Source organism: Mobula birostris, chromosome 9 (genome assembly GCF_030028105.1).
Source record: "Mobula birostris isolate sMobBir1 chromosome 9, sMobBir1.hap1, whole genome shotgun sequence".
NCBI classification, from domain to species: domain Eukaryota; kingdom Metazoa; phylum Chordata; class Chondrichthyes; order Myliobatiformes; family Myliobatidae; genus Mobula; species Mobula birostris.
In genome coordinates, this window is record NC_092378.1 from 37,835,506 (window position 1) to 37,854,256 (window position 18,751).

At 38.0% G+C, this 18,751-nt stretch overlaps 1 protein-coding gene across 2 annotated transcripts in view; it reads left to right on the plus strand.

Annotated features, from left to right (window-relative positions):
- Window positions 1-229: 229 nt before the first annotated feature.
- The window catches only part of sult4a1 (sulfotransferase family 4A, member 1), a 32,905-nt gene continuing 14,383 nt past the window's right edge, over window positions 230-18,751 (plus strand). For both annotated transcript variants that reach the window (XR_011887348.1, XM_072269409.1), the window contains exons 1-2: window positions 230-506; window positions 17,820-17,950. Coding sequence is in view for 1 of the 2 variants with exons in the window: in XM_072269409.1 (XP_072125510.1) it covers window positions 338-506; window positions 17,820-17,950 (300 nt within the window). In the remaining variant the exon portion in view is untranslated. The remainder of the gene's footprint in view (window positions 507-17,819; window positions 17,951-18,751) is intronic.

Below are 18,751 nucleotides of genomic sequence, written 5' to 3' on the forward strand. Positions count from 1 at the left end.
ACTTTGTTTCTTAGATTTCCATATCTGCGATGATCGCAAAGGATAAGTTAAAAAATATTTAGAAATGATGCGGCATGAATGGGAATGTCCGCACATAGAGGAAAGTGAACGGTGGAGGTGAGAGCTTTGTTTTATTTGTCGGCCGAGTAGGAGTGGGTGTGCGCACCTTTAAGCTGGCGGGGGCTGCCGGAGCCGGCGTAGTGCCGCTGCTGTTGCAGAGCGAGGAGTGGGGCTACTGCGGAGGACCAGCACGATCGTCAGCGCTCAGTGCGTCGTGAGACCGCTTAACCCCCCCCCACTGCCACCCAGCACAACCTTGCACACCGAGCCCGGGAGGATGGCGGAGAGCGAGGCAGAAACACCCAGCACTCCGGGCGAGTTCGACAGCAAGTACTTCGAATACAATGGTGTGCGGCTGCCTCCGTTCTGCAGGGGAAAGATGGAGGAGATCGCCAACTTCCCGGTCAGGAAAAGCGACATCTGGATCGTCACTTATCCCAAATCCGGTAGGAATTCCCCTTCCTTACCTGGACTCTTCCTTATCCGCTCTTTGATTTCACATCTCTTGTCAACATCAAATCCCCATCCTTCCCCCACTTCACCCCATCCCCCATTCTCCCCCTACAGCTCCCTGTCCTTCCCTCCTCCTCTCTCCCCATCTAACCCTCATCCTCCCACCAACCGCCATATTCCTCTCTTTCCCCTATACAACTCCCCCCCCATCCGCTCCTCTGACCTTTGTCATCCCCAGCCTCACCATACTGTCCCTCACCCCTATGTCAAGCTGACAGTATTCAGGTGGCATTTTCCTTCCCTCATGATTTAAAATGCTCCTGAGATCAATGGAACTGTACTTTGACAGATGTGTGATTTAACTGGCTGAACTAGACCAATTTATAATGTAGAGGCAACAAAATTGCAAGTGTCGGCCTTAAGACCAAAGTATGAGTCACTCACCATCGATTACAGTTTGCATATTGGAAACAGCTTTGGGCCGCCTTCCACATGTGCAGAGAAAGGTGAAATAGTGATGGGGTAGGCACCGATTCGTGGAGCTTGTTTACATGGAATTTCTGCAGACCCACCATTGTCGGTGTGTGAGCAGCGGCCAATTAAACGAATGAACAAAATGTGGAAATCCAATTTTAGTCCTGATTGCTTTGCATTTGTTATGTTGTTGGGAACTCCTCTGCAATGCAAAAGTGTAGGCTCTGATGTAGCGTGCCCCTAAATGTGAGCTTGTGATGCAGCTTACCTAGTGACAGAATGATTGATGGGTCTTAGCTTTTGGAGCGCACCCAATTATTCTGTGTATCGTATCAATGGAAAGGTTGAATAGCATTTTCAGATACAGTACCTATTGCAGTTTAAGACCACTTTTAGCAGGAAAAGGAGGCTATTTATACCAGTACACCCATAAATTTATAACAGTCTCACATGAGGACAATTTTATGATGTAGTTATTTTCCAGCAAAGCCAAATGAATTTACTTCCAAGTTTACCTTGGTTGGAAATGCATATGCTGATATTTGAAATTCGATATGGTTTTGCAGGTTACCATGACAAGTACACTTTTTTCCTACATTGGTAGGACGATTTTTTTTAAAAAAAAGGTAACAGCAACTTTGAAAATAAATGTTTCTATTCCTGAGATCATGGAGCCAAATTCACCTTAGCTCTTGCTCGTTGCTTCTGTACCAGGCTGCGTATCAGTCTGTGTTTCAGTAACTTCTCCAGTATAAAAAAATCCTGGAATGATTTATAAATAAAAACAAAATATTTAGTAAAGCAGCAACAAATGGAGAAGAAATGACTAATGTTTGATGATTTTTTGACACTATTTTTAAATAAACAGTGACAGCAGTGGACTTACTAATTTTGTTATCGTAATAGTTTTGGGGGAAATGTGAGATCACAATATTTGCACCATTTTTCTGTAACTTTAGCTTTTAAAATATTAGACGGCGATTTTTCTGGCTTGGCTCTGTCTTTGTTTAAATTATGATTTTATTTCCAGATTCAAGTCCCACTCCAGACACTTGAGCACAGAACTTTAACTTTGCACTTCAGCGCAATTCTGAGGGTCTGCTGCGCATTTTGAGATGTCTTTTTTAATGAAACTAAGACCTTAACTGCTTTCTCAATTGGACAAAATAGATCTTTAGCATTACTTTGAAGAAGAGTTTAGAACAGATTCCCTGAACTAGCATCACAAACTATCTGCCATATTGTTATACATTGCAAGAAGTATGCTTTGCAAGTGCTTTATTGGTTGAAAACATTTGAAAGAGTTGTGAAAAATGCCAAATAATAGTTTATCTGTCTTTAATAGTTTAATTTTGGACTTTCTATAGTCTCTGATAAATAAGGGAATCAATGAGGAACTATAATTTTTCATGTTAGAGTTCAGCATTCTGAGGTAGCAGATGTCTGTACATTCATGCATCTGGGATAGAATGGTATAATTGGTTGTGCAATGAAGCAGCATCATATCCTGTTACAGCTTGTTTCTGTAAATCATCAGTATGCCAGGCAATAGGCAGGATTCTCTAGCAGCCTGTTTTTGTTATGTCCTTGTTTTTCGTGACCTTGTTCCTATAATTCATTTGTTTCTTTGCTGAATTCCTACCATTGTCAGGTAGTGATGTTTTGTTAGGCCTTTAGAGTCGGTTGCAAAAGCCCCAAGTCTACACTGAAAGATGCAGCATTGTAGTAAATTGCCATCAGGCTCATTGCTGCAAATAAATCAGACAAATTATTTTTCAAGAATTTCTTCACAGCCTGTCTCATAAATGCCTTGCTAGATGCAGGTAAATCTAAAGTTCAGTGAAGCCAAATTATTTGCCTCATAATCTAGGTTACTTCATTGACTTGCATATTAAAATCAGGAATGATTTAGAACTGCCTGCTCACAACTGAGAAAGCATGGCTGATGGGTATGCTCAATAATGCATCATGTACAATTACTCCATTCTAAATGATGCTCTCAATGCTATGAGCAGGAAGTAACTGTTGACTGGAGGTGATTTTATCAAACTTTTACCCTAGTAATTTTAGTGGCATAATCACCTTTTTTTTTATTTGTTCCTGTAAATCACAATTCAGTACAGGAAATTTACTGAATTCAGTGATTTAAAAATCTTGCTTATTGCACATTTTTCCCTTCCATTATTTTGCCCCATGCCAAGTTTAAAAATCAATGATTATTGAAATTTAAATGTAAAGACAAGTGATGGTGCAGTAGGTTAGCACAGTATCCTGTCACGTCGAAAAACAATTTGGATCTAGTCTTGAAGCTCTCTTTGTTTAATGTAAGGGTTCAGGGAACCATGGAATAATCTCAATCCTGAATTGCTGTATGGCACATATTAACTTCTATTGACTGTCATATTCACTGATGCCATAAGAGATTTGGTGTGGAAAATGGGGGGAAAACACCCTGCATCACAGAGTGTAAAGTTAAGACAGGAATATTTATTGTACAGTAGCCAGTGTTATTGAAAATGATTAGTATAGGTAGTGATACCAGGACTGAATTTTGCATTCCCACAGCTAATGTCCTTCACAATAAATACAAAATGCACTCAAAATATTATCACAATTTAAAAAAAAGTAACTGTGTAGACCTTGAATTGCAGAATGAAATTTACTTTAAAATAAAGCTTCAAGTTTGCAATAAGTTTTGCAATAATTTCTGTCTGACAATATTTTTTCCACATTTATTTATTATAAGGTGCATTTTATCAGTTAAAATTTTCAGCTGAGGAGTTGAGAAGCATACCAACATCTTCATTTTTCTAAAAAAAAAGCAAAACTCAATGAAGCAGTAATTTAGTGATATAAACAATCCTAGTATGCAAGCTTATTAGCTATTGTTCTTTAAATTATGGCAAAAGTCCACCTTGGATTTGTCATCTGTGAAGAGAAAGCACATGCATAAATTTTGCCTTGTATCTTTTTCAAACCAGTTTTCTACCTTTCCCTTAACTTCTTTCAATTCATCTCCTTTGTGATACCTTACCAACGGTTTGTAAAAAATTTCTGTAGGCAACATCAGCTGTGTTTTCCCATCTGCTATAGCTGCCAACTCCCTCAGGGAACTTATCAAGGTGTCCTCTAAAGTCTTCCTTCTGAAACAGAGAAAACTGATCCTAATTATTGTTTTTTAATATCATGTAATATTTTAGGACAATGTTCAATTAATTTGCTTTCGTTGTGAATGTGTACAGAGTATTTAACATTTCAATCTGCGAATATCCTGTCAATTGAGAGTCAAAGGCTGAGAGCTGGGCCTGAAATAAATGCATAGAAAAAGTAACAGCCTGAGAGTTACCAGATTTATAGCAGCTTGTGTTTCTCCTTAAGCAAGAATTATATTGGAAAATAAAGTTTGGTGCAACTCAGGATTATACTCAAGATTACATTGAATTCAGAAATTTTAATTACATTATAGATTACATTTCATGCTTAATGAAGAAATAAACAATAGTCATCATAAAAACATTTTTTCAGCATATTGACCCAGTATTTTCTGTTTCTTCCCCCCCCCCATTTTGTTTGAGCGACGCTTCTTTTCAAACAGAGACAGCTCCTACTACATCTCTAAATTTGTCACCAGCTCGTTCACTTTTCTTGATGACTACCTTGGGATGGAGCAGATCATATAAAGACTTAAGGTGGGGGAAGGGGGAGTTGGTGAACCCTTTATTTCATTTACTCATCATTAAAAAGCCTCTCTCGACAACATTGCCCATCTCTATCAGTCTGCCAATGCAAAAGTTATCAATGTCTGTATCATATCCAGAGTTGAACATTCAAAGCTCAAAGTAAATTTATTATCAAAATACATAAATGTCACAATATACGACCCTGAGATTAATTTTCTTGTTGGCATTCACAGTAAATACAAAGAAACACAATAGAATCAGTGAAAAACTGCACACTACTAAGATGGACAAACAACCAGTGTGCAAAAGACAACAGTTTGTGCAAATACAAAAAAGAAAAAAATCAAAATAATAAATAAATACATATTGAGAGCATGAGTAATGGAGTCAACTTCTCAACGTATCAAAAAGCCAAAGAGAGGTCTGTTGTTGAATTTGATGCAAAACATCCTCCTTCTCGTCATGAAATTTTAAATGTTCAGTCTTGCGTTTAAATTCTTTTATTGCTCAACCTCTGTATCGCACTGTTGCAACATTTCTTGGTTCCTCTGCTTTTTTTTCACTCCTTGGTTCTGTGCTCTTGGCCCTTTCTGAATTCACTCTTTTAAAAATCCCCCACGATATGTTTTGTAACTCTAAAACATGAAAAAACTAATTGAAACAAAACAAAAACAAGGAGCTGGGAATAACTTGTAAATGTTAGTTTTGTTTTTACTTTAAGTGAGGTGCATGTTTGATGTAGTGGTGTGATGACATATACCATTCATGTAACCAATAACAAATTATATAAACTACAAAGAATATTTAATCAAACAATATATTTATAATATTAGTCAAATATTACTGAAATATTAAATACACAATGCTCCACTATTTCACTTTCTTTAAAATCCTCTGTTGAGCCTCCTTGTTGATATTTGGATCATATCTTCTAGTATCTTTCTGTTTGTCTTGGGATTTGGATCTTTGATGATATCTCTGATATACTTGTCTTCCCTACATTTGCTCTATTTTTTGTTGTTACTACCTGCAATATGGTTCTTCTCTCATACTCCTTGCTGGGGATATCAAGCTCCAAAATTAATTGTGTGAATAGTTGACCATTGTTCAGTTTTGCGAAATGTAGAGGATTCGATTCTAAGAAGATTGCAGGTCCACCTCTGTCTTGAACACAAAATGCAGACCAACACTTCATTCCAGTACCGAGGGAGTGTGACACTGTTGCAGAAGCAGTCTTTGGAGGAGGCATTAGGCAAATTTCAGCATTCCGTCTGAGGTGTTTACAGAAGGTTCCTTTCACCCTTTAAAACTCTTTCAAAATATTAATCCCATTGCCAGCACCACTAGAGTCTAAAGTGCTTTGGAAAATGCTGTTGTCACAAAAATCTCTGTCAGTGCATGTAGTTGCCTCTTTCTTTTTCTATCTCCTTCTCTCTTCTCCCAGGTAAAAATTTCTGCACTCTTAAATTTGCCAGTTTTTGCTTTGTGTTGAAATTTCATGTACTATATGATAAACGTAGCAAGCAAAGCAGGGTTATGTTCCTTGGACTGCATAGCATGAAGGCAGAATAGTATTGTTGACACTTGTAAGGCAGAAAACAGTAATAAATCTGACATGGCATTTTCTCAGTTTTATTAGTGAAACAAAATGGCTAGCTGAATGGCATCAGCAAGGAAGGCTGAGAGAATGATGCAATGCAAAGCACAGAGCACAAACTGACATGCTACTGGTCTGAGGTTTATTGAGATGATGTAGAGCTGTTAGCTGTTCCTGTGTTTGCAGCTCAGACCATAACTACTGTGCTGAGCTGACCTGGAGGCCTCACGCCTCCTTTCCCATCATGCTGACATTATGACTTTGTTTGGATTGTTTATATTTGGCTAATTACATATGGATTTCAAGGTTTGGCACTCACTGTCAGTATAAAATATTCTTGGCCCTTGTATAATGTGTGCTAAGTGCAGAGGAAATTCACTTCCATTTAGGTTTGCTTTCCAATAGACCATGGGGGAAATTTGCTGACTGGCACAACACCTGGTTCAAGGCAGCACGTGAAAGTTGGGGCTAGAAAAGATGCAGCAGCCAACGTTCTGAGATTGGTGATGAGAATTCTCATCGCATCTTTAATCTTTGAAATACATTCAAGCACAAATGGCAGTGATCTTTTTAGTGAACTGCTAGTACCCTTCTCATTGGGACAAAATGAACGAAGCCACAGTCTGTCCCTTGTTATTGAAATGCAACTGTAACAGCAGTGTAAATGCCACCCTTTTGACATTTTCTAGCAAGCCTGACCATTAGAGCTGCCTTGTTGGATTTTAATCTTGTGGACCTTTCTCCACGATCAGATTGCCGAAATTTGATTCATTTTGTATGTCTCTCGGGTATGAAGTCCAGGCCATACTTTGTCACATGATGTACCATTATCAGCAAAAGTTCCTCAGCAAGAAATCATTTAATAAGAGAGAGGAAATTGTAGAACTTTATAGATTCTAATCTTGACTTGCATAATATCCTTCTTTAGACCTGTCACAAGTCATCAGATCATTTTGTTGAAATCATTGTAACTTAAAAGTCAGGATAATATTAACATAGTCAACCTTATAAAAATAGTTTGATCTTAGATTATCAATTCATCATAATGACTGGACTTATTAATTGGGATAGCCTTGACATGTACAGTAAGTATGTTGTATCTGTGAGGTTATTAGAAATGTTTTAAACTCCGAGTGTTGTACATCCCAGGTTTTAGAGTAGCATCCATTATCAGGATGCTGCATCGGCAAATTTTCGGCACTGGAAGCTCATGGCAGGGAGAGTTTCTTCCTACTACCGTTTGCGTGAGATGTTGGGGCTATCGGGACTTTGAGACTTTTTTTTTACTGTGTGCTCATGGTCTGCCCTTATCAAATTATGGTATTGCTTTGCACTGTTGTAACTATATGTTATAATTATGTGTTTTTTATCAGTTTTAGTCCTGGTCTGTCTTGTGTTTCTGTGATATCATACCACAGGAACATTGCATCATTTTTTAATGTATGCATTTCTAAATGACAATAAACGAGGAGTGAGGGTCCTCATAATCTAATCTAATCTAATATTTGATTCTTATAACACTTTAATCTCTTGTGTGAGTAAAGGGACTTTTTTCTCATATAAGACAATATAGCTGGGATTGTTAATTAAGGCAGCTATGGTCAGAAAGGATGTTTATCTGTAAAAGGTATAAAATTAGGATTTAATATTAGAGCTTCTGTTGATGAATAAATAAGCTGATATACACTTTCAGGGGTGAGAGAAGATTGCTGAGGAAATTAGATGTAGGAGGAGTTGATATGAATGTCCCGTGTTAATGTTTTAACATGGAGTTTCATTCATCTTAATTTCATTCAGAACAACAGAATTACAAACAGGCTATAACAATTTTGCTTTTTAGATTTGCTTTACTTCAAAGCATTGAAATTTGCCTGCACTGTTTTCAATAATTCTATTATAAATTGATCTGTAAAAGTAAATGGATGAAATTAGTGCATGTGAATGGAATATGAACGCATTGATGAGTATGCTAAAGTAGCAGACACAAAAACTTCCATCTGCAGATCCCCTGTTCTCTGCATTTGAATGTAAAAAAAATGGAATGTTTTAATAAATAGCGAAGCAATTAAGTTTATGGGCCAAGCTATTGAACATTAGAATAAATTGAACTACATTTTCCTTCAATCATCTCAGCTTCTATATTAACAAAAATATTTGAGAATTACATTTATGGTGAGAAATGTTTGTGCTAGATTATAGTCCACAAAATATGTCAGTCATGACTGTTACACTGATTGGAGAGAAATGCACGTTCAAATTAAAAGAACCTGGAATAAAGTATTATGGTCACCACAGAGATTAATAAATGCTTATCAGTTAGTTTTTGAAAACTCACTTTTTTATTTGCCTATTGCATAAAGAACTACCAGATATAAATATATGGATCTTTGCATATATTTTACTCTGTTGAACATGATATTTTATAATAATTAAAAATAAGCAAAAATTAATTGATTTGGAACCCTTGTATCATTGGGAGAGAAATGGGAATGTGTTTTAAAATGAAGCAGGTTTCTTGCGCACAATAGCTGAATATGCATCTCAAGACATAACTCCATATGTTCATGTTCTTTTGTGTTCTTTGCCTGATATGGTCCATAGGATGCAGTCCATGATAGATCTACCTGAAGTATACTTGTATATGAAGTGAAATTGTATGTCATGTTATTGCTCTTATGTAGCACATACACAATGCTGAAGGCACTCAGCAGGTCAGCGAGCACCTTTGAGGGGAATAAACAGTTGATGTTTCAGGCTGAGACCCTTCTTCAGAGCTGGTTGTTTATTCCTCTCCATAGATGCTACCTGACCTGCTGCGTTCCTCCAGCATTTTGTTTGTGTTCCTTAAGATTTCCAGCAAATGCAGATTCTCTTGTGATAATGTTTTTATGTAACTGTTTTATTAAAATCACCTGCACAAGATACAATGCAAGCTTTGTTTTGCATGCCATTCATATAGAAAATTCTAAAACAGCGGTATATCGAGCTAGTACAAAGGGAAAGACAATACCAGAATGCAGAATATGGTATTACAGTTACTGTTACTAGAAAGTGCAGTGCAGGTAGACACACAAGGTACAAAGGGCTATGACAAGGCACAGTGTTGTGGATAATCATGGTGGAGGTGTTGCTGCTTATCCTTCTGGATTGTGATCTGTGGATCAGGGAGTCAAGAATCCATTTGCAAAGTAGTTTAATTCACATTAAAAAGCTGAACCTAGTTTTCATTTAGGATGGAATATAAGGCAATATTAGAATTTGTATTAGTTTATTATTGTCACATGTACAAAGGTAAGTGAAAAGCTTGTCTTGCATACTTTTTATACAGATCAATTCATTACGCAGTGCTTTGAGGTAGTACAAGGGAAAACAATAACAGCATGCTGAATAAAGTGCAACAGCTGCAGAGATAGATAGATGTGCAGTGCAGGTAGACAATAAGATACAGGGATAGGGTCATAATGAGGAGGATTGTGAGGTTAAGAGTCCATTGTATTGTAGTAGGGAATCATTCAGTAGTCTTGTAACAATGGGTTAGAGACTTCCTTGAGACTGGTGGTATGTGTTTTCAGGCTTTTGTGTCTTCTGCCTGGGAGGAAGAAAGAACGTCCAGGGTGAGTGGGGTCTTTGAAAATGCTGGCTGTTTTACTGAAGAGGCAAGAAGTATAGACAGAGTCAATAGTCACCCTTTTGCTACTAAGCTCTCTATTTCTCTCTCTACTCTGACTCATCGTCAGTTCAGATGTGGCCCCTATGGTGGTATCAGCTGCAAATTTGTCGATGGGGTTAGAGCAGAATCTGGCTATGTAGTTATGGTGTACAGGGAGCGGGCTGCGGGGCTGAGGACACAACCTTGTGAAGCACCAGTGTTGAGGATAATCATTGTGGAGGTGTTGCTGTCTATCCTTATTGATTGCAGTCCATTAGTCAGGAAGTCAAGGATCCAGTTGCTAATGGAGGTGTTGAGGCCCATGACTAGGAGTATGGAGATGAGTTTGCTTGGAGTTACTTATTGAAGGAACTATAGTCAATAAGCAGTAGTCTAACATGGGTGTATTTGCTGTCCAGATGCTCCAAAGATGAGTGCAGGACCAGGGAAGGTGCCTCTTCTGGAGACCTGTTTCAGTAGTAGATGGATTTACAGTGGGTCAAGATCGTCTGGAGGGCAGGAATTAACATGTGTCAAGACCAGACTCCTGAGGTACTTCATGATGAGAATGTGAGAGCCACTGGGCAGTAGTTGTGAAAGCACATTACTTTGTTTTTGTTAGGTACTGAGTGGTCTTCTGAAAGCAGGTTGGAACCTCAGATTGACAGATTTAAAATATCTGTAAATACTTCTGACAGCTGATCTAAGGATGCCATGCAATGCCGGATGCTGTTTGTAGGTTCACTCTCTGGAAGACTATCTTACATTTGCAATGGTGACAATGGGTTCAGGTGCCTTAGAGGCTGTCAGGATGAGTGGTACATACCAATCCCTTCTGTTCAAAATATGTATAAAAGGCACTAAGCTCATCTGGGAAGGATGTGCTGTTGTCGAGGATGCTGCCTGACGTTGTTTTGTAGTCATTTATAGCATGTAAGCCCTGCCAGAACTGATGGTTGCCCTGGGACTCGATTTTAGACTGCAATTGTCTCTTGGCATTCATAATAGCTTTATGAAGGTCAAATCTTGATTTTGTAAGAACGTCAGGGTCACCTGATTTGAATGCTGCAGTCCAAGACTTCAGTAGGGAGTGGAACTCCTGGTCCATCCATGGTTTCCGATTTGGGAATACCCAGACTATTCCCTTTGGTAAACGGTCCTTAACACGCTGGCTGATAAAGTCCACGATGGTGGTGACATACTCATCTAGGCTGGCAGCTGAGTCTTTCTACAAACTCAAAAGTAGTCATATAGAAGCTCATCTGTTCCCTCAGACCAATGCTGTATGATGTTCTATAGTGGATCTTCCTGTTTTAGCTACTGTTTTTATGCAGCAAGAAGGAGCACAGCCTGTTGGTCTGAATTACCATCGTATAGACAGGGTGTCCATATTTTGATTGTATAGCAGTGCTTAGGTCTGAATAAAGGCTCTAGCATTAAACTGGAAGAACAAATGAAAGTGCAGAAATACTTGGGGGACATTTAGTTCATTGCCCTGGATAAGTTCATTGGTGTTCCTGTTCCAGATTCCACAAATGTCTACTACAACATTATCTAGATTTTGGCTTTGTAGAAGATAATGTGGTGATGAACATTTCTGGGATGTGTGACAGGAGGGTGTGTGCCCAAGTTAGTGAATTAAAAGTTCCAAGCATTTTTTGCATTTGTTGCTACACTTCCAGTTTACTGTCAGACATTAGCTTTTAATGGCTTCAGTTTTTTTTAGGCATCCGTTAGTCTCGTGAGACCATGGATTTGCACCTTGGAAGGTTTCCAGGGCGCAGGCCTGGGCAAGGTTGTATGGAAGACCAGCATTTTCCCATGCTGCGTCTCCCCTTTCCACGCCACCGATGTTGTCCAAGGGAAGGGCACTAGGGCCGATATAGCTTGGCACCGGTGTCATCGCAGAGCAATGTGTGGTTAAGTGCCTTGCTCAAGGACACAACACGCTGCCTCAGCTGAGGCTCAAACTAGCAACCTTCAGATCAACGCCTTAACCACTTGGCCACGCGCCAACACAATGCACACAACACAGTGTACTTTATTAGGAAAATAGCTGATCCAAGAAATGCAGGCAGGTTAGTACTAAATCTGGTTTTACACACCTTGTTTGCACACTGAAAGCTCAATGTTTTCTTATTTTCTGCCATTGACTACTCACCTTTGCAATGGAGACTTCCAGAGCTAATATTTTGGCAGAAATTAGATCCAAGTTGAATCTTATTTATGATAACTTAATACATAAGACATTTAAATCTCCAAAGTGTGGGGTTGGTTGGCTGGCCAGTAAACTAATCCAGGAGGAGTAATTGGAAGAGATAGGTTGCTTGAGGTATAGGGCTGGAGGATCATAGTCAATTTTCTTCAGTCCATGGTGATGCAGAAATGAGAGCCATGGTTTTACCAGTCATACACTGGTGAGCAGAGCACTTTTTCTTGCTGAGCACTGAGTTAATTTTTTTCAACTTCATGGTTTGTTTTTAAAATATCTGAATTCTAATTAACTTAAATTACATACATTTATGTCTTTTGAGTTTTTTGCCTACAATCTACTCAATTTTATTGATACAAATTATTTTGGTGATAAAAATTAGTTTTTTGTTTTAATTTGCTTAGTTGGAAATACTGCATAATTTGTTGTTTAGCTTGTGAAACGTGCATACCTCCACTGTTTTTTACTTGTTTCCTTTGGCAAATGTGAACTTTTTGGCCCATTCAGTGGTAAGAGTGTGGTGGCTTGCATTGTGCTTCAAATTCAAACTCTGAAAATGCAATGCTTTTTCAAAGTTTAAGATCAAAGTAAATTTATTATCGAAGTACAAATAGGTCACCATATACTACCCTGGGATTTATTTAGTTCGCAGGCTAAATTACTGAAAATCAGATTTTGCTCAGTCTCAAATTAACAGAGGTTTAGCCATACCTAAACAGTTACATGTAGAAAATGGATATCATTGTTATTAATGACGATGTTTTGTTCTTCTGTGTAGAAGTTTCTAATGCATCTTGTCCTTGCATTTATATGGAATTTTCGTACAGTTTGGCACAATATCAGTGTTTCTTTCATTGTTACATGCATTGTAATTTGTCAAGGAAAATGTTTTTTTTTGTTAGAATGAGCTCTGCTTTAGGGTTCTTACAAAAACAAGACTGATGGTTCAGAATCTGTCTTCCACTGGTGTACTGGTTGTAAAAATGCTGCTGGAAGAATTATATCTTGCGTACTATTTGCAGAACTAGGGGAAGAATACTTTCCATATTGTGCTACATATTTATTCCACACCAAATTAATTTTAAAATATTGAATAAATTTCTGCTTATTGCTCGTGAATAAATTTTTACGATTGAATCGTTCCTTTCCACCCTGTTAACAAAACATTATTGGTTGGTTCTATGATGTGATTTAATGCTTTAGTCTAATTGACCTACTGCAGTAAAGCAATCTTCCTGATTTTATACATGATTTAATAGACCTGTTCAAAATTCCATTTTCTGCTGAAAGCGCTATTTGGAAAAATGTCTTGAGCTCACGATATCTGCTTAGTTCAAGGGCACATTTACGGAATGCATAGACACAGGGGTAATAGATTATGCCAATTATGATATCCGTGTAGATTGTGGGGGGTAGGGGTTGTTTATTGGTCCTAGCTCTTAACATGGAATGATAATTAAGGCCAGGCACACAAGAATTTTTTAGATCAGATATAACACGGTTTCTCAGTATAATTCTTGCCATCTCTAACCTGTCCCACCACCCTGCAGCTAATTTTATTCTTTCTTTAGTGCAAAGACTTCAGCTGATGCAGTGTCCCAAAGGCATTACTGGCTTTTCAGTATTAGACAGTGAATATTGGCAAGAAACTTGACCAACTGTTCTATCAGCTGTGACAAGAAGTGATGTTAGAGCTGAATAGGATTTGTCCTTTCCCCAGTGCTCTACAGTAGAGGTCACTGGGGAAACATTGTGAGTACAGTTCTTCTTCATTCCCCTAGCTCAAACTTACCAAGGAGATGAAAACCCTGCCCACCTTCTCTGTTTCCATTGAATGTAGCTCGAGAAAATGGATGTTTCTGGCTAACAGAGAATTGATCATATAGACTGTTCTCCGAAATGGAACCCATACATAATCCAGGGAATGCCTGCATTTAAAATACTCCTCTCTATAGAGCAATGGTAATGAGATGAATGTACATTGGTGAACAGTAAGTTGTTGGATCTCCAAGGGCATATAATCAAGATTCAATTTTGTGGTTTTAAAATCAATTATGTCTCACCCTAAATGATAACATAATACATAGTATACATTATACATCAAATCAGTTTTCTTTATATAGTATTATTAAGTTAAATGTGGAGGGCCAATGTTCAGATTTGTAAGGTTTTTGGAAGTGATAAGATTCAGTTCCTTTCACTGTTAGCTCAGTTTAAGGAGCAAATATCTGGTCTGCTTTGCTAAATGTGTGCATATTAAGATTCATGGTGCTCAATCACCTTTTGAAAAATGGCATCATGCAAGAGATTTCCAAAATAAATATGATTCAATGATATTTGATGAGCGAAAGAAGAAATTACTGTGATCTGAGGTTTATCATCTTATAGCAGGGAGGTTGGTGTGAGCCAATGTACTACTTATTTGGATAGGATAAGAGAAATTGAACAATTAAACAGATCAATGAGCCAGAAAATGACAAAAATTGAAATTGTTAGATCTATTTTGTAATTTGATGAAAATGATAACTTCTGTATTTGTTTGTTGTGGTGGAGCTTGTGAACAACTCAGAATGTTTAATAAGTGTTTGTTTTGGAAACTTGTCTTTAGACTTCTTAGATTATGAGGGGAAAAAAGGAAGGATCATTGGAAATAATTGTCAGTTGAGTCAAAAGATGGGATTGGAAGAAATTAGACAAGCTCTAGCAACAGAGAAGTGGTGTGTGAATGGATGGTCAGGAGAGAAGAACACATGTATCAGAGGAGTCAGGAGTACGACATAAGATGGCACTCAATGAGGTAAATTAGGACAAGGCTAAGGATACAACTGTGGGAAGGGCAGGAATTTTATCATTGATCCAGGAAGTCAGTGTTTCTGATCTTTAATTGAAATGTATTCATTATATTATAGAATACAGATCTCATTATGCACAATATCTTGAAGATGTGATGGCACAATACCTAATGATTTACTTAGGCAAGAGAATGTGTTAGTAATGTGGTTTCTATTGGCATTCCCAATTTCAAACTTGAAGCTGTTTCTTGACATTGGGCATTGTCATTCATAATTTCATCATATAAATATATCATAGAGTAGGACAAGGTTAATCCTTAACACTGATCTGAGTACTATTGAAATGAAACTGTATGATAGAAGTGAATATTTATTGAGGAAAATAACACTTCGCCATTTTGAATTTTCTGTAAAACTTTATTTTAGGAACAAGTGTCTCACTATATAACACTCCAAATTCGTTCTATTAACTACAGTAAACATATTAGAAATGTGAGGGAATACAAATGTTCAGCAACATTGAAGAAGTTCAGCATCATCCAGCGCAAAGTAGACTGGTTGATAGCCCATCCACCAGCATAAGTATTCGTCTTCAACCATAGGCATAGACCATTTATAAAATGCAATGCAGTTTCTTAACTAGACTATGCCTCTCAATGGTGTATTCATATCTTCCGTTCCAATGAAGGGTTTGTTTCTGTTTCCACAGATCCTGTGTGATCCTCTTTTTCTGTTTGTATATCAGATTTCCAAAGTCTGCATTTTTTTATTTTCAATCTTGTGTCCTCTTCTATAACTCAAGTTGAGGGTGCATGTTGAGAATATCCGGTCCTATCAGCATGAATTTATGTCCGAGCAATGGCAACTGTTTGCTTTGATATAATTACCTGGTTATTTTTGTGACAAGCTTGTATCTTATGATAATGACATTTAGGCAGTGAACTGATTCATAAAGCAGATACCAGCAGGGACTAAACTGTTGGTGTCTGTGTCAAACATCAGCAGAGCCCAGGTGGCTTCTTTGTAATGCTTCCTTACTGTTTTTTCCTCTTTATGGTGGCTTGCATGAGTTAATATTCCCAAATAAATCCTTGAAAATCCTAATAATGTGCTTCAAGTCAAGAAGTCTAAATATCACAGTGCAAAATGTTCTCTTAGTATAATGAAAAAATATATTACTCGAAACGGAACTTCAGTTCTTTTATTGTGAAATCTATCATTGTGCTAATACTGGAGTTATGTGCCCCTTCCACTATCAGTTTTCATTTTTCTGTTGGTGGGTTGGATAACCGTTGAATCCTGCTTTTATTCATTCTGAGAGTTGGCCAATTTATCACTTGGCCATTAAACTATAATTAAACTCAATGGTGGTTTGGAAACTGAGACATTTGTGCAGCTTCCTGATGGCATTAAAATCCAAGTCTCTGACTCTTTAGAAGAGTTGAGGGTGGTGGGGGAACTGAAGTAGTAAATTCTATCAGTGCAGTACCCTTTTTATTTCTCAAGATTTCAGCAGCAACCTCCTCCCTCACTCTCCCCGCTGCCCATTTCAGCAAAAAGCATAGCCCACCATCCACCAAATAACAACAAAGCACCCAAAGAGAGATCGTGATCTGTAGTCAACAATAGCTAATGTTTACCAACAGTTTGACATGCCCCAGGCTCTCTCTGTCACAAACAAGGCACAGAGCGATATCACCCATTTTCACAGAGAAAAGGGAGACTGACAGACGCTGTACAATATTATAGTTTGCCGCGTTGCTTTTTCATACATCCATCGCAGCAAAATCCTGATGTACTTTTATAATAAATTTACTTTGAACTTCGAACTCATGCCAGACACAGCTCAAATGCTCTCTGTAAGTTGGCTGATAACACCACAGTTGTTGGCAGAATCTTGATGGTGACAAGGAGGGATTCAGGAGTAAGATAGACCGGGCGGTTGAGTGGAGTTGCATCATCTACTTCACACTCAATATCAGTAAGACAAGGAATTGTTTGTGGACACCAGTCCTCATTGAGAGGTCAGTGGTGGAAAGGGTGAGCAGCTTCAAGTTCCTGGCATCAACATCTCAGGATTTGTCTTAAGTCCACACATCAATGTAATCACAAAGAAAGCAAGCCATCGGTTCTACTTCATGAGGAGTTTGAAGAGATTTGGTATGTCCCTAAAGACTTGCAAGTTTCTATAGAAGAATGATGGAGAGCATTTTGACTGGTTATATCACAACCTGATTTGGAGTTGCCATGTACAGGATCACTAAAGGCTGCAGAGGGTTGTAGATTCAGCCAGTCCTATCACCTCCCCACCATTGTAGATGTCAACAAGAGGCAGTATCTCAAGAAGGTGGGATCTATCATAAACGACCATCACCATCTGGGACATGTCATCTTCACGTTACTACTATCAGGGGGAGGAGGTACTTAGGGCTGTTTCCCCTCTGCCATCAGATTTCCTGATGGTTAATGAATGCATGAACACTATGTTGTTTATTTGTGTTTTGCACTATTCATTTCTTATGTAACTTAGAGTATTTTTATGTCAAGCTGTAAAACAAAAAAAATTTATGATGTATGTCTGTGATAATAAAGCTGATTCTGATTCTGATGTGAAAGGCTTTGAGTGAACATCTGATATTTTTTGTTTTCCTGTTTGTGTTTGCAGTTTTTCTGTTGTTTCCTTATCCGTACAGTGTAACTAAAAACAAAACACTGGATACAATTAGCAAGTTAGTGAATGTTAGTGCTGGAATGTTAGTGGAGACCTTGGAATGGAACTCTCATTTGATGAAAGTTCTAGAGGGACATTAATGGGATATTTGAAGGAGGCTAATATCAGAATAACTAGAAATGAGATCATCTAAGGAATATTATGCTAATTTGGTATGTTTTTTTTTGTCAGGGACCAGCCTTCTCCAGGAACTGGTATATTTGGTGAACCAGGATGCAGATCCAGATGAGATTGGAATAATGAATATTGATGAGCAGTTACCAGTCCTAGAATATCCTCAGCCTGGTCTTGATATAATTAAGGTAAGCGTAATTCACTTGAACTTGTCCTGCAGTGAAATCCTGGGGCTAGTACTGACCTCCAACCACAAACGTCTTACTACGTCTTATTTTTGATTTCTGCCAGTGGAGACTTGCCATTAATTTTAATATAATTGAGATATCTACCTCAAATTTTATCAAATAATACCTTCAGTTTAAAGAAATCCAAGTTGTGTAACTCTGGAGGAACCCAAAGTGAGGATCAGTGCGCTGGTTATTGATAATTACCACTTGATAAGTTGTTTGTTGACTTATTGTTTTGCTTGTGTCTGACCTGAACAGTGATTGTTGGAATTAGATTTTTCCTTTCTTTTGGACATGGCATTTCTGGGCAGTTTTAGTGTGTTGTTTCTCAGTTGGAATAGTGGTCAAGTGCCAGTATTATACTATACTGTACTATTCTTACACACTACGATTAGGATGATTTCACGGCCGTTAACCTTCCCTTATCTACTGAACTGTGTCATTTACTTTGGCTGAGCACGGGTTTCTTGGAGGGTAAACACAATGTCAGTAGTGAGAATTCATGTTTAGTTTTTTAATGATGTTATCCAGATATTAGATTTGAATTTTGAAATGGATCCTCTAGATGATACCTCAAGCTAAAGATGCCTTTGGGTTTTACATGTGGTGTTGCACTATCATCAAGAACAAGTTCTTGGAGTGTTCTCCTTTCGTTAGCTGTTAAATCCATCACTGCACATGTCCCAAAATGGTGCTGTTCTGATGCTTTGCTCTGCTCTGTTGGTTGTGGGATTGGTTAGTTCTGTGTATAACCTGCTG